The 27,773-nt window shown below is 40.6% G+C and overlaps 3 protein-coding genes across 4 annotated transcripts in view; 2 read left to right on the forward strand and 1 right to left on the reverse strand.

The window, feature by feature from the left end:
• LOC121984895 overlaps window positions 1–8,952 on the forward strand; it is a 9,417-nt gene extending 465 nt beyond the window's left edge. Inside the window, exons 2-7 of one of the 2 annotated variants that reach the window (XM_042538062.1) lie at window positions 7,727–7,823; window positions 7,887–7,949; window positions 8,034–8,081; window positions 8,182–8,235; window positions 8,389–8,446; window positions 8,537–8,952. In XM_042538062.1, the coding sequence (XP_042393996.1) occupies window positions 7,761–7,823; window positions 7,887–7,949; window positions 8,034–8,081; window positions 8,182–8,235; window positions 8,389–8,446; window positions 8,537–8,619 (369 nt within the window). In that variant the 5' untranslated portion in view covers window positions 7,727–7,760 and the 3' untranslated portion in view covers window positions 8,620–8,952. The remainder of the gene's footprint in view (window positions 1–7,726; window positions 7,824–7,886; window positions 7,950–8,033; window positions 8,082–8,181; window positions 8,236–8,388; window positions 8,447–8,536) is intronic. The other variant, XM_042538063.1, reaches the window with a different exon arrangement.
• An 84-nt stretch (window positions 8,953–9,036) lies between these two features.
• On the reverse strand, window positions 9,037–12,074 carry LOC121984893 (pentatricopeptide repeat-containing protein At4g02750-like). Its single transcript, XM_042538061.1, has 2 exons — window positions 10,560–12,074; window positions 9,037–10,433 (listed from the first exon to the last, which is right to left on the reverse strand). Exons 1-2 carry the CDS (start codon window positions 12,051–12,053, stop codon window positions 9,627–9,629), a joined length of 2,301 nt encoding a protein of 766 aa, XP_042393995.1. The 5' UTR covers window positions 12,054–12,074; the 3' UTR covers window positions 9,037–9,626.
• Window positions 12,075–12,396: 322 nt separating this feature from the next.
• Window positions 12,397–14,230, forward strand: LOC121987606 (ras-related protein Rab11B-like). The gene is made up of 2 exons (XM_042541354.1): window positions 12,397–12,721; window positions 13,665–14,230. The coding sequence occupies exons 1-2, from the start codon at window positions 12,504–12,506 to the stop codon at window positions 14,092–14,094; spliced, it is 648 nt and encodes a 215-aa protein (XP_042397288.1). The 5' UTR covers window positions 12,397–12,503; the 3' UTR covers window positions 14,095–14,230.
• The last annotated feature ends 13,543 nt before the right edge of the window (window positions 14,231–27,773 follow it).

Raw genomic sequence — 27,773 nt, forward strand, 5'->3', positions numbered from 1 at the left:
GGCACTTGGTTGTATGGTTAGGCTGGTGGTCTTGATTTTGTGATGGTGAATCGTTCAGACCCAATATATCTGTTCGATGCGAACTATCTAGGTATGCATTGCATCTGCCTTGTTTACAGCCCTGGCTTTGAATAATTCATACTGTCAAATCTGAACTATACTTTTCTTCTTAAATGGATTAAAGTTGGCAGCCTAAAGCTCATAGTTTTGAGTAGGAGGAATTGTAATCCTTAATTTCTCTGGTCGAAAGTGAATTGAAATGTGATTTTTCACAAAAGATTAGAATTCCTCAAGTTCAACATTTTCATTGTACCCTTATAAATGATCAACGACAATGGCAACAGTATAACTTATATTGCACAATAAGTTAGGATTAGATTAAAAGTGTTATTTGAAGTTATATATACATTATAAACAATATTAGGTTAATCATTAATGTGTGATGTAACTTTGGGATAATGATATAATTTAAGCTGGATAGGGTCAGTAGGTAATAGTATAATACTATTAGATTGATTGTGGTAATTGAAGTTACTCATACATTAATGTGCATCATAAGTTAGGACAATAATTTAAGCTAAGCCGGATTAGTGTTAATGGGCTATAGTATAATACCATAGATGAAGATTTATATGCATTATAAGTGATATCAGACTAATATTAATGTGAATATAACTTAAAGTATGTTGTATTGAATCAATAGAATAAATTTGGGGCCTTGTGACTGTATATATAATTTGGGGCCTTTTTGTGCGAGTTTGTGTTCTTATTGTGAAAAAGAATCGAGTGGTTAACATGGAATCACACAGATGTGGATCCAAAGTATGAGAATTACGCCCAGTCTAGATACTTGTGCCTATCACTGACAGAATAAGGAAATTTACCTGAAAACTAACCATTTCTTCCAATTTATGCACGCCTTATTCTCTTTATTAATTTTTTGTAGTTGACACTAGGTATCCCGTTTACGCCGACTAATGGCTAGACCTTATTCTCTTTATTGCAGTAATTATTGCAGTAATGCATGGTAAACTTCATTGAGAAAATCATAGGGAGAATACTCCAGTGAAGGCAGCAAAAAGAATAGTTAAGCAATTTACAAACTCTAATCTGAAGCACAGAAAGGTTACTGAAGTCTAGATTGGCTCCTAAGCCTAACTAGATCCACCTTTGTCTTTCACAAGAATCACCAGGGTCATTTTGTTCATATGCATGTTGCATGTTTCTCTACTTAGGTATCTGGTTGTCTACCTGCTGCTGAACATCGTAGTTTAGGAATCTACTGATACTGTTTATTAAAATGTTCTGCAATATTTCTAATCCTTATTTCTATCTAATGTCATTACACTATAATTCGAGCTAATATAATTATAGTATATTTTGTTGGAATTTTGGTGGATCTAGGATGATGAAACAAGAATATAGGAGAGACTTTGTAAGAAAGTATGAGGATGGGAGAGAGACTCTATAAAGAGGAATGCTTACTACATATTATTCATCATCATACAAGACCCCTATTTATACACTTAGATTCATGCTTTTACATTCTTCTACAATTAATACATCACATCATTAAACATAAAACAATTAGATTTTGTTCTTTTCTATACTAATGACTCTTGTCATAAAGAGTTTCACTGAACTTAGTAAGATAATTGTATAGGACCGTTGAGAACGAGAGAGAGGGGTGAATCCCGTCGCTTAAAAACTTTTCTTTTCTTTAACAAAACCTTTCAGAAAACTTGAGTACGTAGCGGAATAAAATAAAGAAATAATGACAAAAGACAAATCCCTTTTTTACTTGGTTTAGAGCCAGTCGACTCCTACTCCAAGACCCATGAACCCTTGGATCGTGTCTGTTGGGAAATTCACTAAAGATCTCCGAAACTTTGCAAAGAGAAATCGAATACAAATGAAGGAGGGTGTAACAACCTTTACACCTCTCCTTAATAAAATAAGTACAATAATGAACTTTACAAACAAGTCAAAGAATTTGAAATTGGAGCTTTCTTGTCGGAGTAGACTTTAGCGTAGAAGTTGATAAACCATTCCGTTAACTAATCCTATCTGTCGACTGATCATCCTATTCGTCAACTGATCCTCGTGCCTTCCTTGTTTGCTTTGATATGATTCGTCCGATGGCGAAAATCACGTTGTTCCGTCAACTGATTAAAGTTATCCGTCGACTAAACCCTGCGTCTTTCTTTGTTTGATCCGATCTGTCCGATCCCAAAAATCATATTGTTCAGTCAACAGATAGGTTTCATCGACTAAACCTCACTTTCCTTTTCTCTGGATCTTGTTGATCTAACTGATCTCTAAAATCCCTGATTCGTCGACTGATTAGTTTAATCCGTTGACGAAACATTTTAAGGATCTGTCGACTGAACAATCCTATCCGTGTACGAAACCACTTAGTTCCTGCAAAATAGTATTAGTACAAATAATATTTAACCTGCAAAATAGAGTTAACACAATAGATAATGATGCATGAGTATGACAGTAATGATTGTCTTGATCTCAACTTAGAAACCTCCTGATTTCTTCAGTTGGATCAGCACCTAAGATTTATCCATACTAGGACATGATCTCATTGTAATCCCTCTAGAAATTTACCTTATCTCATATACTAAGCATCTGGTCCTTCAGACTGCTAAGTGTCTAGTCGCCTGATCCACTAAGACTTTTCATATCATACTAAATTAGTACAATAGCAAAAATAGTAATGCAAAATAGTGTGAGTAAAACTATACTTAGGTTTACTAAAATCTACTGGTCTGATCGACCGCGCTCGATCAACCGAAAACATTTTGGTCAAACTTGTTTGGAGTTCACTCCTCCAAGACTTCTCATTACCTACGGTTATTTTCCCCTAGGATTTTCCACTGCCTAGCTTCACTCACCAGAACTTTCACCACCTAACTTCACTCACTAGGACTTTCACTGCCTAACTTCACTCACCAGGACTTTTACCACCTAGCTTTACTCACTAGGGCCTAGCTTCACTCACTAGGACTTTCACCGCCTAGCTTCACTCGCTAGGGCTTTTACCACCTATTTTCACTCACTAGGGTCTAACTTCACTCACTAGGACTTTCACTTTGTTTGGAGTTTACTCCTCCAAGATTTCTCACCCCTTTGCTCGTCATCCGATTAACACCTGACTAGACTCTAATAAACATATTGTTAAACAAACATTAAATCCTAAAGGTCAATTGTATCACCAAATTGAACTTTGCTTAGTTGATGAAGAGTCACATCAAGTCAAATTGATTTTGACAATTTCTTTACATGGTTGAAGAAGTCAAGTTGTTCTAGGCATTCTTTTGTATAGTTGAAGAAGTCAATTTTGTTGGGTTACTTCGGAGCTAGAGAGGGGGGGGGAGGCGCTTCGATGATGATGATTTGCAGTGGAAAAATTCGAAGCAATCCTCCCAATGCTAATGCAAGGATTTACTTGGTATCTACCTCACGAAAAAGTGACTAATCCAAGGATCCACACACCGAACACACTCTCCTCTATGTAAACTCTCCTTCTTGGAACAACCGGAGGTGGAGAAACCTCGTACAAGACTCAACAACAAGATACAACTCAAAAAAGAAGTAAATCACAAGAATACAGATAAAACTTTCTTCTTGCTTGATCTTGTTGATGAAGATTGCCTCTTGATGTTTGAAAATGCAGCAACACCTTGCTCCAAGCAACTTCAAGAACGGGCGGAAGAATAGGAGAAGTGTCGTGTAAGTGCTGTCTTTCATTTGAACATGTTGTCGCCTTTATATCTGCATTTTTAGGACTCCCAATCGATTGAGTCTGCTCCCAATCGATTGCCACATCATATCTCAGGCGTCCACACCCTGCATCCTACGCAACGGTCATATCCCAATCGATCGACTGATCAATTGGGGAGGCTTTGATCGATCGACCGATCAATTCAGAGCGCCTCTGTGTTCTCGCAGATAAACCCAAAATCGATTGACCGATCGATTCTGACTGTCTCGCAATCTCATGAGAAAATAAGCCTCAATCGATCAACCGATCGATTAGAGTATCCCAATCGATAGACTGATCGATTAGGGAGCACACTGTGCTCTTCGTGCGAGTGGCTTCCAATCGATCGTCTGATCGATTGGCGTAGCCCCAGTTGATCGGCTTATCGATTCAGCTATCCTTTCTTGCGAAGCTCTCCCAGTCGATCGATTGGGCTCTGATTCAATCGATCGACTGATCGATTGACCGACCCTAACTTGACTAACTCAAGTCTAGGGTCCCAAACCAACATCCGGTCAACCATGACCTGGCCGGACTTGCTCATGCCTAGCATCTAGTTAACCTTGACTTGCTGGGACTTCATTATCAAGTGTCCTGTCAATCGTTTGACCCACTTGAACTTTTCTAGCCGTGCCAAGTGTCTGGTCAGCCTTGACCCACTTGGACTTACCGTCTCGTGTCAGGTGTATGGTCCTCCATGACCCACTTGGACTTCCAAACGCTAGGTGTCTGGTCACCCCGGACCCACATGGATTTCCACACGTATGACTTCACTCACCAGGACTTTCACCTGGTTTTACTCACTAGGATTTTCTCACTGCCTAGCTTCACTCACTAGGTCTTTTACCTGACTTCACTCACCAGACTTTCCATCTGCCTGACTTCACTCACTAGGACTTTCCATCTGCCTGACTTCACTCACCAGGACTTTCCAAATTTGCCTAGCTTCACTCACTAGGTCTTTCACCTAGCTTCACTTACCAGGATTTCCCATTTACGTAGCTTCACTCACTAGGACTTTTCATCTGCCTGACTTCACTCACCGGGACTTTCCATACCAAGTGTCCGGTCAACACTGACTCACTTGGATTTTTATCATTATCTACCAACCTCCTCGTTGGACTTGCCCTTGCCTAACTTTCAGTTCTCAGTCAAGTATCCAGTTAACCTTGACTTACTTGACTCTTCTTCACGCCAACTGGTCAAACATTGACTAGAGGAGAATTGCTCCAACAATCTTCCCAAATGAACGATTGCACATGCAATCTTCACACATTGTCAAAAATCAAAACTCAAACATCAAGACTCGAGCTTCAGCAAATTCAAGCTTAGTCAACCTTAACCTATGGAAATTGCACCAACAAATTTGTCTTTGGAATTAGTTTACATGCCAACATCTACCCTCCTTAAACTTGTTCTTCCTTGAACTCCCAATAAATTTCTTAGGTATAGGAAAACTTTTTCTTTTAGAGGCTTTGTAAATATATCAGTTACTTGATCACTTGACTTCACATTAAACAATTCTATTTATTTTAACTTAACATGTTCCCTTATGAAATGAAAATGAGTATCAATATGCTTGAATCTTTCATGATGAACTGAGTTTTTGGCTAAAGCAATTGTTGATTTGTTATCCACATAGATCTTAGTTGTAGCTTCTTGTTGCAATCTAAGAAACTGGAGTAATCTCTTTAGCCAAATAGCATGACAAACACAATAGGCTGCAGCAATATACTCAACAAGTTGATAGAGCAACAATTGATTGTTTCTTTGAAGACTAAGTGAATGCAACATTACTAAGATAAAACACGTATCCAATAGTGCTCTTGTGATCATCATAACTTCCTGCCTAATCGCTATCATTGAAACAAAAAAATTCCATATCTTTCGTTGTGAAGATGCTCGCATCATATTGTATTTTTTGAACGACTTCCTCTGCTGCTTTCCTACAGCACATATTTCACATAGATGATTGAAACTTTCAATCTTTGACAATCCAAATACCATGTCATTTTTTGAAAGTTACTTTAATGCTTCAAAATTCAGATACCCATATTAAAGATGCCAAAGAGTGGAACTATCTATAGTGCTTACCTTAAGCTATTCTCTTTATTGATGCTTAACTTTAGTGGAAACATTATGTTCTTGGCCATTGTGACATGAGTAATAAGATTATTACTCTTATCACAAATACTAAGAGTCAAGTCATTCATTTGTCTATCATACTCTTTCTCTAATAGTTTACCAATGCTCAAAAGATTATTTTTTATATCAGGAGCATGATAACATCTAAGATGCATACCTTCTTTCCATTTTGCAATTCAAACAGAATATCACCTTTTCCTTTAATTGACCTTTGCGAGAGATCTCCGAAGGTGATATTGCCTATGGTCTCTCATCAAGCTTTGTGAACAACTCCTTTCTCCCATACATGTGGTTTTATGCTCTTGTGTCTAGGAATGTAATAGATTGGATAGATTTTGGCCCATTGCATGCCATCAACAATACTGGTCCTTCATTGTCCACCTCCTTATTAACAAGATTGACTTGTTCTTCTCTATTGTTAGTGTTATACCAACATTCATTATAGTGATGCCATCAACCATACTTCTTGCAAATGCGACATTGAGATTTAGTTTCTACCCCATCCACGACCTTAACCTCGGCTTCCACCATAACCTCTTCCATGTCCTTTTTGATTATCTTCATTTCCATCATTCTGATTTTGAGTGTGCCAATTGGAGTTAAAAGTATGACCATCTCTCCTCTCCATGTAGAAGCCCTTCCTCGTTGAAGATCTCCTTTGAACGATTCATTCTTCTTGAATGATAGTTTGGCTTGGAGTGCTGACTCCAAAGTTCTTCCTTCATTTTTCTTCAATATTCTTTGTTCATATGCTTGAAGGGATCCCATAAGCTCTTCCACAACCATCACCTATAAATCTTTTGATTCCTCGATCACCACAACTTCGAAATCAAACTTCAAGTCTAAAGACCTTAAGATCTTTTTAACGACTCGAGCATCTTTTAACTCATTGACATTTCTTCTTATTCGATGAACAATGGAGATAACTCGGGAGAATGAAGCCTCTTGTTGTAGTGTTTCAAATTGAGTTTGTAGGGCTTGTAGGTGAATCTTCTTTACTTTATCTACTCCATCATATGTTGTCTTCAACATCTCCCAAGCCTCTTGTGACGTTGTTGCTAGAATAATCAACTTAAAAGCGGCTTTATCTACTCCTTGATAGATAGTGAATAAGGCATTCTTCTCTCTTTTCTTCATCGCCTTAAGAGCTTGCTTATTCCCATTGCTTGTCTCGATTATAGTATAGCCAGTCTCCACAAGGTCCCATACATCAAGGGAACTTAATAGAGTCTCCATTTGTATACTCCATGTTCTGTTGTTATCTTTGGTTAACTTTGGCACTTGGAAGGAGCTCGTCGAAACCATTGGTGTATATGACTCTAATACCAGATTTGTTGGAATTTTGGTGGATTTAGGATGAGAAAACAAAAATGTAGGAGAGACTTTGTAAGAAAGTATAAAGATGGGAGAGAGACTCTATGAAGTAGAATGTTTACTACATATTATTCATCATCATACAAGGTCCCTATTTATACACTTAGATTTATGCTTCTACATTCTTCTACAATTAATACATCACAACATTAAATACAAGACAATTACAACATTAAATACAAGACAATTAGATTTTATTTTATTTTTCTTTACTAATAACTCTTGTCATAAAGAATTTCATTGAACTTAGTAAAATAATTGAACTTTGCTTAGTTGATGAAAAGTCATATAAAGTCAAATTGATTTTGACAACTTCCTTGTATGATTGATGAAGTCAAGTTATTCTTGGTATTGTTCTTGCATAGTAGAAGAAGCCAATTTATCTTTGGAATAAATTTACATGCCAACATATTTTGCCTGCCTCTTCATTTGCAGTTCTCTAAATTCATTCTAACCCTTCGTGTCAAACATGGATACTGATGAGGATCTGAACCAAACTGAGGCGAATGAAATGCCATCATCTCAACAAGAGGTAACTATGAAAAAACATAAAATGTTGCCAAGAATTATTTATTAATAACTCAACTTTTTGCAGGAGGAAGTACTCAAGAAGAAGTATGGAGGAATTGTACCGAAAAAACCACCACTCATCTCCAAGGCAAGTGATGATCTGCTTTTGTAACATAGTTAACTTTACCTTCGTTGAATTCCAAATAACCAACATTTTTGGAAGGTGATGCAGGACCATGAACGAGCTTACTTTGATTCAGCAGACTGGGCATTAGGCAAGGTAATACTGTATTTTTATCAGTTTGCATGCCTTAGCAAAGATTTTTTTTAAAATTTTTTTCGTTCTTCTATCTTTCAACTTGGTTTTTTTGCTACTATAGCAGGGGGCGGAGAAACCCAAAGGACCCCTTGAGGCACTACGACCAAAATTACAGGTAACGACTCTTACCACGATGATGCTCTAGATCTATTCCTCAAAATTATCATGATACAATACACCAAGAATGAAAAGTGAAAGTGCCCATGCTTCTTTTGAACACAGCATACCTATTTCATGATATATTTTGCTTCCTTTTCGATTTTGTCAGCCTACTCAGCAACAAGCACGGTCTCGTCGATCGGCCTACGCATCTTCTGATAATAAAGGTGACATCATGTTATCTTATTTCACCTGATCTAGTCCTTGGAAACGACTATAAGCCATGCTAACTTTCTTTCCCCCTCTTCAACCTGTAGATGGAGGTAATGCTACGGCTGAAGAGATAACTGAGGACACCAACAGCAGTGATCATAAAAGTATCGATTTCCTGGATCAGTAGTTACTGCCATTCCATTCTCCCCCTTTCCAATGCCACAAATAAGAAAGTGAGAGTGGATTGTCATTTTTCCAGATTAAGGTCGAAGAACTTTCATTTCAATTTCAATTTTTATCAAAGCATGAAGGAAGCACCTTCCAAGTTCATGTCTGAACAACTTATTGCTCCAAGGTTCACAATTCTAATATCTTTATGGATATAAATTAGAAGCTTGCTAAACCCTTAAAGGAACTTATAATTCAAGGACATCAACAAAGATTGGCGATATTGTTGGATCGTAGACATGACGGTGGAGTGTAATTTGAACTCAATGTTAACTATTAGACTTGGCACTAATGGCGATGGTTATTCAAGGCTGTTATTGTTTGAACAGAGTTTGGATAATTATTGAAATACTTCAGCAAAATTTTGATAAGTATATTAAGTAACAATCAAATGAATAAACTCAATCTAGTGCTGCTGACAAATAGGTAACATACAGCTTATTATTTTCTAGAGAAAGGAAGGACAAACCCTATTCCCACAAGGAAGGCGAGATTTGATTTGAAGATCTGAATTCTATTAAACTGAACTAGCAATCACTTGTCGTGGCACATTAACTTGATTTGTTTCTGTTCATGAGCTCCTGTAATCTGTCTGAGTGTAGGGTTTGGTGGCCCTCTACAAGATTGAAGAGCTATTTTGATGCAATGATATTTTCTCATACATACTGTCTGCCGTCAGTAAAGGTAGTGTGGGTTGATCCTGATCTCTTTAAAGGAAGTGCTTCTTGATTCCTATAAATCATGGCCCCATAAGTTATCGAAAACACAAATCCCCTTCAAATGTTGTATAGTGTGTTCCTGTGCCACAGCATTTAAGTGTCATTTGCTGTCCATCTTGATTGAAGATGAACTAGATGTTTTCTAATGACTTGGTTGCTGCTGACGAAAAAAATGCATTCTACAGCAACATTACTCCTCATCATTGTTATCCACTGCATTGATAATCTAGTCATTTGCTGATTGATCTCACCAGTAATCCCCACATGAACATGAGCCACCACTGAAATGGTGAAATCGGTTGGAGTCTCGCAAAATCACCAACCTGTTCTCAATCGCAGATATAAACTTAATAGCACTATGACAATCTTGGCATACTCTTAGGTTCTTGATTACTTGAATCGGCCTTCCGGGTGGTATACTTAGGATTCCAAAAGCAACCGCAAGCTTCTCACTGTGATACTTAAGCATGTGCTCTTTCTCTTCCTCTTCCACATCAAGCAATACCATTTCAGTAGCAGATACATGACCCTGTTTTTTCATCTTCATGTCCAATTCTTCAAGAAAAGCATAGATCTTTTCCTTTTCAGGATGTATCATGTCCCCCACAGAAAACGTATGGATTTTGTTGTTTGCCTCGATCCAACTAAACCCAGGAACCTTCGTGACGCCCCTATCCCGCATCATCACTCTCATCTTATCGACATCATTCCATTTACCAGATGTCGCGTACAAATTCGAAAGGAGCACATACATTCCTGAATTATCGGGTTCCATCTCGAATATCCTTTTTGCTGCCTTCTCTGCCAATTCAGTGTTCTGATGGATCCTGCTTGCACCCAATAAGGCACCCCACATAGTCGCATCCGGTTCAAACGGCATGTCTCGCATAAGATCTTGAGCATCATCAAGCCTTCCTGCTCTACCGAGAAGATCTATCATGCAAGTATAGTGTGCAGCCTTTACCGTCACACCAAAAACCCTATGCATAGTATGAAAATAGTTGATGCCGATATCAACCAACCCAGCGTGACTACAAGCCGACAACACCCCGACCTGAAAAAAAACAATGAAATGGAAAGACGTGAGAATATGAAACGCAATGAGTGAACATTGGCACAATACTAAATTTTCAATGGTAGACTTACAGATGCAGAACAAAGTAGTACAAAAAATACTTACCATGGTAACATCATTTGGATGTGTATCTGTCATTCTCATTGCATCGAAGACTTTCAGTGCATCGTTTCCATAGCCGTGGCGAGCATAACCAGAAATCATGGTGTTCCAGGAGACCACATCCTTCTCCGTCATTTCCTCGAATGCCTTGTGTGCCTGGTCTACTCTACCACATTTGCTATACATAGCAAGGAGGGCATTCCCTACAAAGCAGCCCATTGCATATCCAGCCTTGATAAGCCTCCCATGCACCTGCTTCCCGCACTCCAACATTGCGATATCGGCAATTGTGCTCAAGATACAAGTAAACGAGGATCGATTGATCCTATCGCGGTGCCTTCCCATCCTGACGAACATCTGCAAAGCCTCCTCACTGAACCCACCGTGAGAGTAAGCAGCAATCATGGCAGACCATGAGACTGCATCCCTTTGTGGCATTTCGTCGAACATCCGCCGTGCCTGGTCGATCATTCCACATTGAGCGTGTCCTGTGATCATGGTGTTCCAGGTGTTCACATTCTTACACGGCATTTGTTCAAACAGTTCCGTTGCATAGTCCATCTTCTGTCTCTGCACGTATCCTGCAATCATGGCGTTCCATGATACAGTGTTTCTGTTAGGCATTTCGTCGAACACCTTCCTCGCCTCCTCCAGCATCCCGTTCTGTGCGTACCCGGAAACCATGGCGGTCCAACTGAAGACATCGAGAGAAGGGGACTCGTCAAAGAGGCTCCTTGCAACGGCCATGTCCCCGTTCTGGGCGTAGCCGGAGATCAAGGTGTTCCAGGAGACGATGTCTCTCTTCGGCATCCGATCGAAGAGCTGCTGCGCTTCGGGAAGTCGTCTTCTGCGTACATAACAAGCGATCATGGCGTTCCAGGAGATCGTATCCCAGTTGGAATTGGAATCGAAGAGCCGCTGCGCTGCCTCCAAGAGGCCGTTCTGCACGTAGGCGGCGAGGACGCCATTCCAGGTGATGGAATTCTTGTCCGGCGTCCGCTCGAAGATGTCGCGGGCCTCCTCGACGAGGCCGCTCCGGGCGTAGGCGGAGATCATGGTGTTCCAGGTTACGGTATCCTTGACAGGCATCCGATTAAAGAGGCGCCGAGCGGAGGCGAGGTCCTGGTTGAGGACGTGGCCGTGGATCATCATGTTGAAGGAGACGATATCGGGGCGGGGCATGGACTCGAAGAGGCGGACCGCTAGGGGGAAGCACCCGTTGGAGAGGTAGCCGGAGAGCATGACGTTCCAGGAGACGATGGTTCGGCGGCGCATGCGGTGGAAGAGGGCGGCGGCGGCGGCGACGCGGCCGTGGCGCATGTGGGCGGTGATGGTTTTGTTCCATCGCACGACGTCGGCATCGGACGCCGGAGAAGCTGCATTCTTGAGATAGCTGGCGCTGGGACGACTGGTGGGGTCTGAGGGAAATGACTGGGCGGAGGCGGCGACGCCGGTGTAGAAGAAGCGACGGGGGAAGATCTTCGAGCAGCAGAACATCTGGTTGCTTCGAACGAGCCCTGTCTCTGTATTATTAAAGAAACAAATGCTTAATAATTTTATTATAATTTTGCTATTTTTGTTCTTAATTTGTAGTTTTATGCGTTGCTCAGGCCATTTCACCAGTAATTAATTAAATTTTAAACATTTAAACATTTATATTTCTTCAATAAATATAATATATATTGATATTAAGAAAAGAAGAAAAATAAGAAAAAATGACACAATAAGATTTCTATTTCAATATTTTCATCATTCTTCTAGAAACCTCTATTGCCTCCTCCATCGTGTATATATATTTATAGTCACAGAAGATGAAAATAGAAAGCCTAAAAATATAGAATAGCGTTGGCATTTTCCATTTCCAATGAGAACGCTTCCTTCTCATTGTTTCTTTAGCGCGAGATCGATTGCCGGAGAGAAGGAAGAATCGGAGGCAGCGGTTGAGGAATGGCGTATAGGGCGGACGACGACTACGACTACCTCTTCAAGGTGGTCCTCATCGGCGACTCGGGCGTCGGCAAATCCAACCTCCTCTCCCGGTTCTCTCGCAACGAGTTTAGCCTCGAGTCCAAGTCCACCATCGGCGTCGAGTTCGCCACCCGGACCATCCGCGTCGACGACAAGGTCATCAAGGCCCAGATCTGGGACACCGCCGGCCAAGAAAGGTTCGAATTGACTTTACATTGCCAAGGCAGTGGAAATATGGATCTCCTTCGATTTTTTTGCTCGATGCGAATTAGTTCTTCGTTTTTATGCTAATTAATTCTTCGATCGAGGGTAAATCTCAATTTCGATCCAAGCTTTTGGATGGTAGGATTTATTTCGGATTGCAGAATTCTTACTGATTTGAGAGCAATGGAAATAGGGATTTCCTTTGGCTTGATGCGAATTGATTCTTAGTTTTAGGTTGATAGGTGTTCTGAGTTCTTCATCTAATTTTGGTGAAGTTCATAATTACTGATGAATTCATTTCAAACTTACTGCTTCCAACGGATCTACTATTGATGGAAAATCATAATCACTGATGAATAATTATATTCGTACTTATTGCTTCTTCGATTAGCGCAATTTACTTCAACACATCTAACTTTTGATAGAAATCGTAGTTACTGATGAATTCTCTTCAAATTCCTGCTTCATAGATTAGACACCGGCCTACTTGATTAGACCAAATTGTTGTAACATCTAGCTGATTAGGTCATTTCACCTACATCTATTTCATATGTAAACTAAACTAGAGGAGTAACATTACATAACTAAAAAACGTGATCATGAAACAGTGGAATTTTTCTTCCATTAGAATTCATAGAATTAGAATAGCTATCTCATAAATCAAATGCATCATATATGTCTTGGTGATACTGCATGATCTAAACTTATTTGAATTGCATTCCTAATTTGAGCAATAGCCTCCTACTCACGCCAAGTTTGCATATTATTTTAATGGTTAATCAGATTTTGGTCATTACTCCTGGATGTTTTGTGAGATTACTTCATCATATTTTATCTTATCTAATTCGTATCCAAAATACTTTTCTTGCATTAGTTTGAGTAGCTCTTATGGCTTAAATCTACACCTATCGAGAAACTAATATCTTCTCAAAAAAGGTACCGAGCAATCACTAGTGCATATTACCGCGGAGCCGTCGGTGCCCTTGTCATCTACGATATTAGTCGGAATATGACCTTCGATAATGTGGAGAGATGGTTGAAGGAGCTAAGGGACCACACTGACTCCAGCATCGTCATCATGCTTGTGGGTAACAAAGCTGACTTGCGCCACCTTAGGGCTGTCCTGACCGAGACCGCAAAGTCGTTTGCTGAGAGGGAGAATACCTTCTTCATGGAGACATCCGCTCTCGAGTCAATGAATGTAGATACTGCCTTCACAGAAGTGCTCACTGAGATCCACCGCGTGACTAGCAAGAAGGCACTCGATGCAAGTGACAACGCTGTAACGTTGCCCAAAGGACAAACGATCAACATCAATTCTGATGATGTATCGGCTATTAAGAAAGCTGGTTGTTGTTCGTCGTAGCTTGGTGTGTTGCTCCTCCGTTGGGCAACCGATGCGCGAAGAGTTAGCTTAAAGGGTTATACGATCATAGAAACACTATTGGCATAGCTTAGAATTTGGATGCAGATAGATATCTATATCTTGCACCCAATTTTTTCTAGCCTTTTGTTTTTGCTGTGTAAATCGAATCTTTTATTGCTGAATTGATGCATCGCGATTACCTATTTTGTAGTGCCGCATTAATTCAGTTCATTTGATTTTGGCTCAAATAGGTAAGTGTTTTTACTCGCATAATCAAGTATTTTGTTCTTACTTTCCATCTCTTTCTTATTTTCATGAAATGAATAATTTTTTAATTCATGAAAATGTTTGTTACAGTGCAACATATTTAAAGTGATTTGTGATAATATCGCTGGTCAAGGACTTGTTTTAATGAAGGTAACAGTTGAAGCTGATTTTGTTATTAGATTATGAGATACGGTGATGAAGAGGGGCTCATTTAAAAGTAGTCAAAGTAGTAGGATCGGTTGACGTAGAGGTCAATGTTAAATGATCAAAATCACAAGATCGGATAGACCGCGAGATTGCCGAGTAGGTAGGGTTAGCCGAGTAGGCTCTCAGAGCTGGTTGGATGTGAAATGCCGACTAAACCATTCGAATAGCCGTCCACAACTTGCAGCTGAGATTAAAAGTTAAATACTAAGTTATCCAGTCCACCGTTCTTGTCAATTGGACCTTAGGGCCGATTGAACACGGTGCGCCTCTCCAACAACATGAAAGTCGAGTAAAGAATAGGTCAGTAGTTTTATTTTGTATGGTTGAGCTGGCGATATACCGGTCGAGTGGCCACCAGTCGGCCTATAGTGGAACTTAGATACCTGTCATATCGTTCTCTTTTAGAAGTTTGTGTTGGAAAGGATATAAAATATCCCGCTAGTAAATCGTCCTTTAGAATCCTTCAACCTATCAACTCATAGCGATTTGCAGACTCATTTGAGGAAAGGTGTCATGAGCACTTTATGACATGTCCTTTCTTAAGAAAGCTTTGGAAAACGTGTTAATGTTTTGAGATGGTTGTATAATGCAACCGTGATACTATAAAAGGGGTCTCCATCTACAGACAGAGATATGCGATGTATCTTACTTGCACACTCCATTTGCTATAGTTCACTGCTTTCATCTCCAAAATCGAGCACTGATTTGAGCATCGGAGGGCCAACGTTAGGGACCCCTTCCCTAGCCCGACATTAATGCTTCTTGTGTTACAGGATAGCGCGGAGTCTTTATCGAGTCAACAGCAGAGCCATGTCCCAGCTCACTACCTTCACCAATTTCAGACATGATCATATTTGGCGTCGTCTCTGGAAACTTCACTTGCATCCGAGACGTAAAGATGGAGGACGTTGGATGACTCACCACCGTGACGTTAACCCTAGAAGAGTTAGAGATACTGATAAGCGCCCGAGCTATGAAGATGGTGCAATAGCAACAGGAGATAGCAACCGAGTGTCGAACGCTGAATGACCCGACCATGTCCACTACCGGCCAGTATGCTAAATGTGGGACTTGAGTGGAGGGTCACGTTGTGTGCCAGCCGAACCACCAACCGACGGGCATTTTCCGCCAAGCACCCATTCCGACGACCAACTTACCACCAATGCCCAATGCCCAATGCGTCGATCTCATACCACAGAGCATTATTTAGAACACCTTTAAAAGAGCACGACCAAGCGGAGAGGACACAATGATCCTCCTCCGAGAACACACTCGCTCGGAATGCTTATAAGGGCAAAGCACCTCGAACAGACGACTCCCTTGAGTGGATAAATCTACAATTTTCCCAAGAAATCCTGGACAACCAGTTGCTTGCTCACTTTTGACCCTTATTAATCGGGGAGTACAAAGGATCAACTGATCCAGAAGATCATTTACTTAAGTTTGACAACATGGCCACACTCCACCAGTACATTGACGAAGTCAAATGCTGAGTGTTCCTCAATATATCGTTTGGCTCGATGTAAAGATGGTTTAAATGACTGCCGATTGGATCCATTCGCAGCTTCAAGGATTTCCAAACGGTATTTCTCCAACATTTTGCCAACAGCCATCGATATCAGAAGACGACTATAAATTTGTTCTTCCTTAAGCAAGGACCCAAGGAGACATTACAGACCTTCATCAAGAGATTCAACTAAGTGACAATGGACATTCCGTCAGCCACTTAGGAAATTCTGATAAGTGTCTTTTCACAAGGACTTATGGATAATGATTTTTTTCGATCCCTCATTAAGAAGTCTCCGAGGGACTTTGATCATTTGCTCGGATAGACTACCAAATATATCAACTTGGAAGAAGCTCAGTCAGCTCGGAAGAAAGAAATAATCCCCAAGCCGATTGCTATTCACAAGCGCCGATCGGCCAATGCAATGTGCCCCTAAAAGGGCCCTGAACAGGTCCTCAACAGCAACATCAGGAGTTTCGACCGCATGCAGTCTAGCATGTGGAAGTTGAACATGTTGGTACAATTCGCACTAATGATCTAACTCAGGTTTTCATGAATGACAAGTGGATTAAAGTTGAAGTGTTTTGTGATCTAATTGTTTTACCAAGTGTGTAGGAGTTGACGGGTTTGGAGGACCTAACACTAGGTTGAAATCCAGCTAAGTCAGCGAGACTCGATATCTGGCAGAAAGTCCAGTTGGATTCATGGGACTTGACAACCAGCCGAAGTTCAGTTGGGTCTGCGAACCTGACAACTGGCGGGAAGACCTGGTGGGTCAAAGGTAAGCCAAACGACTGCAGTTGGTAAGTAAGAAGTAAGCAACTAGAGGAGAGATCCAGTGAGGACGCGTTCTCGGTTGAGGGAATTATAGGCGTCGGTCCAACTTAGGTCAATTTGAGAAATCTAAATTGAGACCTTGACTAGATTCTGATCTCGAAGAGATATGATTTAATTACTACTCATATCTTACTATATTATGATAACTTTATTTTACAGGATAAACATATTTGTGTTGCCTTGGACTAACATTTTTTTGCAAGGAAGATGGCTAGAAAAAAGAGTGTCCAGGCGGCCAAAAGGGATCCAGGCGCTCAGACTCCAGGTGCCCGAAGCTAGTTTGGGTGCCTAGACTAGCCTCGCTCGAGCGGCCTGGCCAGACACCCGGGCGGTCAGACACTCGGAATTGGTCCAAGCACTCGGACTAGAAATTTCATCCCGAACCTGAGTTGGAGCGCGATGACTAGAAATTTCAAATTTTGATAATTTTCTAAACAAACATTTAACAACTTTAAGTAAATTTGACTTCAAATAAATCGTTACCATATTCGGACCTTCGAAAACGGATGCGGATCCGTGGCTTCTCTCGGACTCGATGTTGATCTCAGAATCGCTGTAGTTTCCGGACTCATACTCTTCCTCGGAATCAGATTCTTCGTTTCTTGCCATAAAGGCAAGATGGCTAGAATGCTTTGGTTCTTCTGCATCGGAATCCTCAGAGGATGACTCGTCCCATGTCGCATGAAGGACTTTCTTTCTTCTTGTCGACTTGGGCCTTTCTTCCTTCCGATTTGGGCATTCATTTTTGAAATGCCCCTTCTTGTTGCATCCGTAACAAATCATTTCTGATTTGTTTTGCATCTGGTTAAGTGATGTCTTTTTGGCACTCCTTCTGATTTTCTTCTTTGTCAACAATCTCCGGACCATGTTGACTAGTTCTTCTTCATTTGTTGAGTCAGAGTCTGACTCACTTTTTAACTCGTTCTTTATTCTTGATTTGGTTTCCTTGCTTGGACCTGCATACAAAGCAACTCCTTTCTCGACATGGCTCACGTTAGATTGTTCATGTAATTCCAATTCACAAAATAACTCATCTAACTTAAGAATTGAAAGATCCTTAGAAACTTTGTAAGCAACTACAATTGATGCCCACAAAGCATTCCGCGGAAAGGCATTTAGTGTGTACCTTATTGTGTCATGGTTCTCCAGATTGTGTCCAATCAGATGGAGGCCGTTGAGAATGTCCTTTAGTCGAGCGTGTAGTTGCGAAGCCGTTTCTCCAGGAAGCATTTTAATGTTAAATAAATTATTTAATAAAAGATCTCTTTTATTTACCTTTGGCTTGTTAGTCCCCTCGTGTAACTTTACTAGACACTCCCACAGCTCTTTAGCGTTGTCGTAGGGGCCGACTCGGTTCAACTCCTCCATTGTGAGCCCGCACTGAATGGTGTTGATTGCCTTGTAGTTTAGTTGTTCCTTCTTGATCATTGGGGGAGTCTAATCTTCTAGTTCTAATGGTGCTTCATCTTTCGTCGGAGGTGTGTAGCCTTTCAATATTGTGAACCAAAGCTCGATATCAGACTTCAAGTAACACTCCATTCTATTCTTCCAATAACTGAAATTTTCTCTGAATAGTGGAGATCAGACAGTGATGCATCCTTCTTGGTAAGAGTTTGACATTCTTGAAAAAAATAACAAACAGATTTCCAAAACTCTCGTCTTGGGATTAGTAGTGCTGGAAAAAGAAGTAATAGAAAAAAAAACTTCTAAGAGAAAAGGAAAAGAAATAAGAGAAAAGAAAGTATTTAAAAATGCTTTGAAAAATGATTAAGTACTTTCAGAGCTACAAAGCTCTGATACCAATTGTTGGATCGAATGAGTGCGATAGAGGGCGGGGTGAATATTGTACTTTTAAAAAACTTTTCTTTTAAGAGATTAAAACAAAGTCGTGCAGCGGAAAGTAAAAAGAGACCCGTTCAGTTACTTGGTTCGAAGTCTAGGTCGACTCCTACTCCAAGGCCCGCGATCCTTGACCGCACCGATGGGCAATCCACTATAACTTTTCTTTCCGAAAACATCAAAAAGAAGCAGTGCGTACAGATGAGCAAGATAGTAACAACATACTATTTTACTGATAAATGAATACAATACAAGCTAAAATAATATACTGATAAATATGGAAGTTGAAGCTTGGTCGGTACTTCTGGACGGAGTAGCTTAAAGAGTTGTAGAAGACTTGTAGCACAAGTAGCTTGCACAAAGGAGAACTTTGAGTCAATCAGAAAGCGTTACACGACCTCAAACCTCGAGCTTCTTTTTATAAGAATCGTCGATGTTCGGTCGACCAATCCCTGGGTTCGGTCGACCGAACCAGCCCCCTTCCTTCCTGGCTGAGATTCGATGCTGATTCGATCTTCGCCAATTAATGATTATTAAGGGTTCGGTCGACCGATCTCTCTGTCCGGTCGACCGAACATGCTCCTTCCCTGTTCGTTAAGATTTGCCGAGATTCGCATTTACTGTGCCTTTAATGATTGATCGTTCGGTCGACTGATCCATGGGTTTGGTCGACCGATCAGTTCAATTTCCTTTTGCTTCTGATCGGTGCTGATTGAGCTGGTCTGTGCTGAGTCATAAGGGTTCGGTCAACCGATCTTACTATTCGATCGACCGATCAAGCTTTGATTGGACTCTCGTCTGATCTGAAAACTGCTTTGATTTTACCTTGTTTGGTCGACCGATCCTCCGGTTAGTCGACTGATCCAGCCGAACCTACAAAACAGTGTTAGATAATAATCCTGCAAAACAGATGCTAGCAAAGTAATATAATAATGCATAAGTAATCTAAGACAGTAGAACTGTCTTGATCTCAACTTGGAAACCTTCCCGGTTTCTTCAGTTGGATCAACGACCTTAGGTTGTTCCCTTCAGGAACCCGACCTCGCTATCGCTCCTCCAGTTGTTTACCTCAACCTACCTGCCAAATTTTGATCCTCCAGATCTAGTTTGGACTTTTTCACTTAGCCTTGATCGGCTTGCCAGGACTTTTCTCTTGATCTTCGGTCCTCCAGACCTCTCGATCACACCACCAAGCGTCGGGTCCTCTTGATCCACTTGGACTTTCACCTGGGTTCCACGATCTGCTAAGACTTCTTCTGCATAGTCTCCAACTAGGTCTTCCTGGTTGAGTAAACAGGCTGCACACTCAGTCAACTTGTTCGATCACAACAAGACTTAACTTGAACCTTTGACAATATCAAAACTTACGTTTGATTCTGGTGTAACCTGCACCAACAGAAATAGGAATGGAGTTTGATTGAAGATAACTATACGATAAAGAAAACGCTGAGCGACGCCTTATGGAAATGAACTTAATAGAAGAAATCAGAGATAAAGTAGTCGCTCGGCTAATGGTATACCAGCAGAGGATGAAGCAAAATTACAACAAAAGGATTATTCCAAGATCTTTCCAGATTAGCAACTTAGTATAGAAGAGAATCAAACTGATCGGTGACATCAACAAGTTAGAGGCTTCATAGTGTTGACCATATAAAGTGATACAGAAACTCAGCTCAGGATCTTATTATCTGCAAGATGAAAATGGGAGAAACTTAGACCGACCATGGAGCATAAACCATCTACAACCCTATCAGGCTGGGTAGTAAGTTTGTGTTGGATTTATGTAAATTGTAAAAATTATTATTCCATGAATGTAGGAAAAGTTAAATGAAAAATTACCAAGTATTCCACACTCTCACATCATTCGGCCGAGTTATGAGAGAACCAAGCTCTCCCGTCAAGTGTCCTAGACTCTCACATCGTTCGACCGAGTTATAAGTGAGCTAAACTCTCACGCCAAGTGTCCCAGACTCTTGTACTATTCAGCCGAGTTATAAGCAAGCTTAGCTCTCGCGCTATGTGTCCCAGACTCTCGCGTCGTTTGGCTAAGTTATAAGCAAGCTTAGCTCTCGCACTAAGTGTCCCAAACTCTTGCGCCGTTCGACAGAGTTATAAGTGAACCAAGCTCTCTCACCAAGTGTCTCAGACTCTCGCGTGTTCGGCCTAGTTATAAGAGAGATTAGCTCTCGCACTATGTGTCCTAAACTCTCACATCGTTCAACCGAATTATATGCGAGCTTAGCTCTCACGCTAAGTGCCCCAAATATTGGGACACTTCGGGAGCTAGAAGGGGATGATTAGCTCCATTTGCTTGGTCGATGAGTTGTTGCAGCGGAAAATACTCAAGCAAATGCTAACGCCAAGGCTTTACTTGGTATCCACCTCAAATGAGGTAACTAATCCAAGGATCCAACATTCTCTCACACATCTACTATCAAAACATTCCTTCTCGGAAACACTCCAGAGGTGAAGAAACCTCGTACAAGACTCTAATACAACAGAAGAAAAAGAGGAGCTAATAGAAATAAATCTTACAGGATTTTCAACATTGAAACCCTAGCTTGCTCCTTCTTGCTTGTCCAACTCTTGATCAACTTGGAAATGTAACAATACTTCCCTCTAAGTCTTCAAGAAATTTGGGGGTGAGTTGGAGAGAATCGTTGAAGAGAGTGGGAGAGAAGAGTTACTAAAATAGTGCTCACGTCCACCTTTTTCTTTAGCTCTTCGGGCACCTTAATCGATTAAGAATCTCCTTAATCGACTACCACATCAACAACCTACATAACGATTAATTTTCTGAAGCTTAATCAATTACCCTAATCGATTACACATGCCTAATCAACTAGCATGATCGATTAGATATGCTTATATTTGCACGATCATGGCCCGTAAGCAATTAAGCAACCTTGCTTAATTGCTTACCGATGCTTCTGTGCATTCGCGAATTCCTGACTTAAGCGATCAAGCTGATCGGTTACCGGGCTTAAGCGATTAGGGTAATCGCCTAAGCTATGCTAATCGATTATCCTAATCGATTATGAAACCCTAACTTCCAAACCTAAGTCTAGGGTTCCTCTACCCAACATTCGATCAACCGTGACCTATTGGGACTCCTCATTACCTAGCATCTGGTCAACCTTGACTTGCTAGAACTTCTTCACCAAGTGTCTGATCAATCCTTTGACCCACTTGGACTTTTCACATTGTGTCAAGTGTTTGGTCACTCCTTTGACCCACTTTGACTTTTCTCCTTGTGCCAAGTGTTCGGTCAACCTTGACCAACTTAGACTTATAATCACCAGGTGTTTAGTCAACCATTGACCCACCTGGACTTTCAACTGTCTAGCTTTATTCATCAGAATGTTCTCACTGCCTAGCTTCTGTTAGGACCCTTAGCGGCCGGTTAGAGGAGGGTGAATAGCCCCTGCACAAAAATAAAAAAAAATACCTTCCTCGAACTTATAACTTAATATAATACTTGCATAAAAGAATAATAAATAAATTAAAAAGAAAGAGACACTGAGAAGTTACTTTATTACAACCGAGAAGCTTGTTAATCCAAGGAAGTTAAAGTCGCACTAAAAAAAATCTTCTTCAGTCAGAGAAGCCTTTTTACAACAATGAACGCACAACAAGACGAAGCTAAAACAGAAAAAGAAAAGCGCACAAATGTTGTTTGGATATTTCTGGTTGTTCTTTAGCTTTGGGAGCAGGGCTACTTATATAGCCCTACTCGGGGCACCTAGAAGGGTTCCAGCACCTGGAGGGGATAAAACTTTATCCCCTTCGCAACGGATCGTGGTCAAATGCGATCCGAATAAAATCCTATTCCGAGCGCATGAACCAAGAAAGTCAACTAAGTTGACTTTTTCCAGTCCGAGCCTTCGGCTCCGGTTTCGCTCGCCTTGGTCCGGGTCTTCCACTCCAATTCCTCCTATTTGGGTGATCTCGACCATCCGGAATAGCACTCACCCGAACCCAACTTCCGGCCTTCTCGAGCAAGCTTCTACTCCAGCTTCTTGTACCTCGGAAACGCCGCGTGCCTCCTTCTCATCCGCCCACGTACTCTTCCGCAGTACCTCGTCCCTCAGATACATCGAGTCTGTCGGCTTTCTCCGTGTCGTCCTTCTCGCTAGCTGCGTCTTTTGCTCGACATCTTGTGCTCCTAAGTTTCTGCACACTTAGACATAGGATTAAAAATAACAGGACTTGACCTAACTTGTTTGATCACATCAAAATAATCTTGGGGTACTAACAATCTCCCCCTTTTTGATGTGAGCAACTCAAGTTAAGTTAGGATAAACCAACATAAAGTAAAAGAGTAAATTTGCAATTAAAGTGCAAAAATTAAAAAGGTTAAAACTACCTCCCCCTAGACTTAATCTTCCCTTCTCCCCCTTTGATCACATAAAAAATGGGGTACTAAAAAAATTCTAAGGGTAAACTTTTCAAAAAATAGGAAAATTTTTAGTTAAAAGAATTGATTTTCAATATTTTGAAAAACTTATCAAGTTTTTGAAAATTTTGAAAATAATTTTGATAGCACTTAAAAAAGTTATAGTAATTTTAAAAAAATCTAAGTAAAAAATATATTTGATATCACCAAAAAAAAACATCAATAATTTCCTAAGTTAAACAAATTTGTAAAAACTAATTTTGTAGAAATAATTTTGGTAAAGTAAAGCTGATACTTCCAAAAAAAATTTCTAAGTTAAAAACACCGAAAAAAATATTTGAGTAACTATTTAAAGTATTATTTAATTACAATTAAATGCTTTATCAGTTAGTCAATTAAACATTTTATTTCATTAATTGACTTTCAGTCTGTGGCGAGACACTAGGCCTTCTTGGTTATTGGAGCAACAACCACTTTCTAGACAAAGCTCTTAAGGAAATTCAAACATTTAATTTTCTTGCTGAAAGCCCTAAGTCTAATTAAAGTTCAATTTAGATAAAACTTTGGAACCCAATATAGGTTCCAGCCAACTGGGTTAATTAAAAATCTCTTAGGAATACATTTCTGAGAAATTTTCCTAATTTGTCCCTTGTGGTAATTAAAATACCAGTTCAAATTATTATATTTTCTAATATTTTGATTTTTAACATTTAAGCATGCACAATTTTTCAAGTCTTCTACTTATATTTTCAATTCATCTTTTTTCAATTTTAATTTTTCAAAATCTTCTAATAGGCAAGATTTGACTAAAATTAATTTTAATTCTTTATTTTCTTTTCTAGTTTGCAACAGTCTTTAGATAATAATTTAACAAATTTAAATAACTTATCAGGAGGAAGAGATCATACTTGACTTATCTTATCGATCTCGTTATCAGATGGTTAGTTTTTCTAGATTTAAATAATTTTTTAAATTATCTTACCATCATTACCATTTCATCATCGTCGAGAGAAGATTCTGAATCCTATTCATCCATCTTTGCCTTAAGGGCAATGTTGTGCTTCGGCTCCTTCTTCGTATCTGCACATCTCATTTCATGGACTTCAAATGTTGAAAACATTTCTTCTAAGGTAATAGATTCTAAATCTTTAGATATATAGTAAGCATCTACTAATGATACCCACTCGGTAGTTCTAGGAAATATATTAAGTCTGTACCTTAGTTAATCCCGGTTGCTTACCTTTTCTCTGAGATTCATGAGTCCGGTGAGTAGTTCCTTCATTCTCGAGTGAAGATGTGCAACAGTTTCTTCTGCTTCCAATTTTATGTTGCTTAACTGATTCCTTAGCAGATCGCATCTCGCGAGCTTGGCTTCGGACGTCCCTTAGTGTAGCTCAAGAAAATTCTCCCAAAGCTCCTTTGCTGAGTCGTAGGTGCCAATCCGGTTGACTTCTTGTGGAAGTAGGATGCTCAGCAGATGGAACTCTGCTTTACCGTTTGCCACGAAGTCGGCCTGCTTCTTTTTCATCCACTAGTATTCTTCCTTGCCTTCGGGTGCTACAAAATTGAATTTCATTATTAAAAGTAATTCAAAATTGATTTTAAAGAATATCTCCATTTTCTTTTTCCAGCTCGCGAACTCCCCCTCAAACTTTGGTCGATAGATGCTCGGTGCGGCCATCTCGTGTGCTTCATTCGGCGGTTAGTCTTCCTAAAGCATGCATCCTAGCTCTGATACCACTTGTTAGGACCCTTGGCGACCGACTAGAGGGGGGGGGGGGGTGAATAGCCCCTGCATAAAAACAAATAAAAATACCTTCCTCGAACTTATAACATAATATAACACTTGCATAAAAGAATAATAAAGAAATTAAAAAGAAAGAGACACCAAGAAGTTACTTGGTTACAACCGGGAAGATTGTTAATCCAAGGAAGTTAAAGCGCACTAAAAAAATCTTCTTAAGGCGGAGAAGCCTCTTTACAGCAATGAACATACAACAAGACAAAGTTAAAACAGAAAAAAAAAAGCGCTTAAGTGTTGTTTGGATATTTCTGGTTGTTCTTTAGCTTTGGGAGCAGGGCTGCTTATATAGCCCTGCTCAGGGCGCCTGGAAGGATTCCAGGCACTTGGAGGGGGATAAAAATTTATCCCCTTCGCAACATATCATGGTCAAACACGATCCGGATAAAATAGGCGAGCAAAATCGGAGCGGAAGGCCTGGACAGGAAAAGGTCAACTTGGTTGACTTTCCTATTTCGGGAGCCCGGAAGGGTTCCGAGCGCCCGGACTAGGAAAGTCAACCAAGTTGACTTTTTTCAATCCAAGCATTCTGCTCCGATTTTGCTCGCTTCGGTTCGGGTCTTCCGCTCCGGTTCCTCTTGCTTGGGTGATCTCGGCTATCCGGAATATGGCTCACACGAACCTAACTTCCAGCCTTCTCGAGCAAGCTTCCGCTACGGCTTCTCGTTCCTCGGAAACGTCACGCGCCTCATTCTCATCCGCCCACATACTCTTCTGCAGCACCTCGCCCCTCAGACGCATCGTGCCCGTTGGCTCTCTCCATGTCGTCCTTCTCGCTAGCTGCGTCTTTTGCTCGACATCCTGTGCTCCTAAGTTCTTACACACTTAGACACAGGATTAAACACAACATGACCTAACCTAACTTGTTTGATCACACCAAAATAACCTTGGGGTACCAACAGCTTCATTCACTAGGGCTTTTCACCTAGCTTCACTCACCGAGATTTTTCAACTGTCTAGCTTCACTTAGTAGACTTTTAATCTGCCCGGCTTCACTCACCTGGACTTCTCACCTGACTTTATTCACCAAGACTTTCCAATTGCCTAGCTTCACTCACTAGGATTTTTCATTTGCCCAACTTCACTCACTGGAACTTCCCAAATGTCTGACTTCACTCACTATGACTTTCTAGTCAAATATCCGGTTAACCTTGACCTAATTGACTCTTTTTGTTCTACCATCGATCCTATTGGTCTTGCCCTTACCTAATCTCCAATTAGAACTTCCCAGTCAAGTATCCAATCAGCCTTGACCTACTTGATTCTTCTCACAAATGGATGATTACACTTGCAATCTCCATATATTGTCAAATATCATGATTCAAGCTTGAGCCAACTCAAGTTTAATCAAACTGGTCAACCTTGACCTAGAAAAATTACACCAACACCAGACTCTTGTATTATTCGACCGAGTTATAAGCAGGATAAGCTCTCGTGCTAAGTATTCTAGACTCTCACGCCTTTCGACTGAGTTATAAGCAAGCTTAGCTCTCATGTTAAGTGTCCTAGACTCTTGCACCGTTCAATAGAGTTATAAATGAGCCAAGTTTTCGCACCAAGTATCCCAGATTCTCACATCGTTCAACTGAGTTATAAGCAAGCCAAGCTCTCGCGCCAAGTGTCCCAAACTCTCACGCCATTTGGTTGACTTATAAGTGAGCCAATCTCTCATGCCAAATGTCCTAGACTCTCGCATCGTTCAGCCATGTTATAAGCAAGCTTAGCTCTCAAGCTAAGTGTCCTAGACTCTCATGTCGTTCGACCGAGTTATAAGTGAGCTAAGCTTTCACGCCAAGTGTCCTAGACTCTTGTGTCATTCGGCTGAGTTATAAGTGAGTCAAGCTCTCGCGCCATGTGCCCCAGACTCTTGTGCCATTTCGTCGAGTTATAAGCGAGGCAAGCTTTGGTGCCAAGTGCCCTAGACTCTCACACCGCTAGGATGAGTTATAAGTGAGTAAAGCTCTTGCGCCAAGTGCCCTAGACTCTTGCGCCACTAGTTTAAGTTATAAGCGAGCAAAGATCTTGCGCTAAGTGTCCTAGACTCTTGCACCATTCGACCGAGTTATAAGTGATCTAAGCTCTCGTGCCATTCGACCGAGTTATAAGTCAACTAAGCTCTTGCTCCAAGTGTCTCAGACTCTCACGTCGTTCGACCAAATTATAAGCGAGCTTAACTCTAGTGCTCAAGCAAACTGATCGGGCGTCTGATGAAAGGGCTAGTTCTCGACCAAATCTTAAAGACACAGGCTGAGCAGCTAAACTACGAGTAAACTTACTCTCGTCGTTAAGTGTGGAAACTCTTCTTGCTCGAATATATTGGGAAAGCTAAGCATCAGAGATGAAAAGAAGTAAGTTATAAATTAGCGCATCAATAGAACGAGAACTTTAAGACATTAAATGGGCTTGCATTGAATCAAACTTAGAAGATTTTTACAAAGATACTTGGTTGCTACAAGGAACTACCAATAAACTTAACAAAAAACTACGCCAAGTCTGCAATCACATCATCTAGGAGCACCTCCAAGATCTTTTGTCTTTTAATAAAGGTCGGAGGAACCTCAGCAGAAAGATAGTCACCCTCCTTTAACTTCTTGATAGTCCGATTAATGTCATAGCTAAACAGCTTGATGGTCCGATCAGTGAGCAATTGATTGAAATCCCTGGAGTGGAGATATTCCACCCTGTGGGCTTCCAGCCGACTGGGCTCCTCCTTAAATTTAGCAAGTTTGGCCTTTAATGCTCGCATCTCAACGTCTTTCTCATCAATTATTCTTTTATGCTCGTAGAGTTGGAGTTCCTGGCTCGTCTACTCTGTAGTGCGACTA

Source organism: Zingiber officinale, chromosome 5B, assembly GCF_018446385.1.
Source record: "Zingiber officinale cultivar Zhangliang chromosome 5B, Zo_v1.1, whole genome shotgun sequence".
Taxonomy (NCBI): domain Eukaryota; kingdom Viridiplantae; phylum Streptophyta; class Magnoliopsida; order Zingiberales; family Zingiberaceae; genus Zingiber; species Zingiber officinale.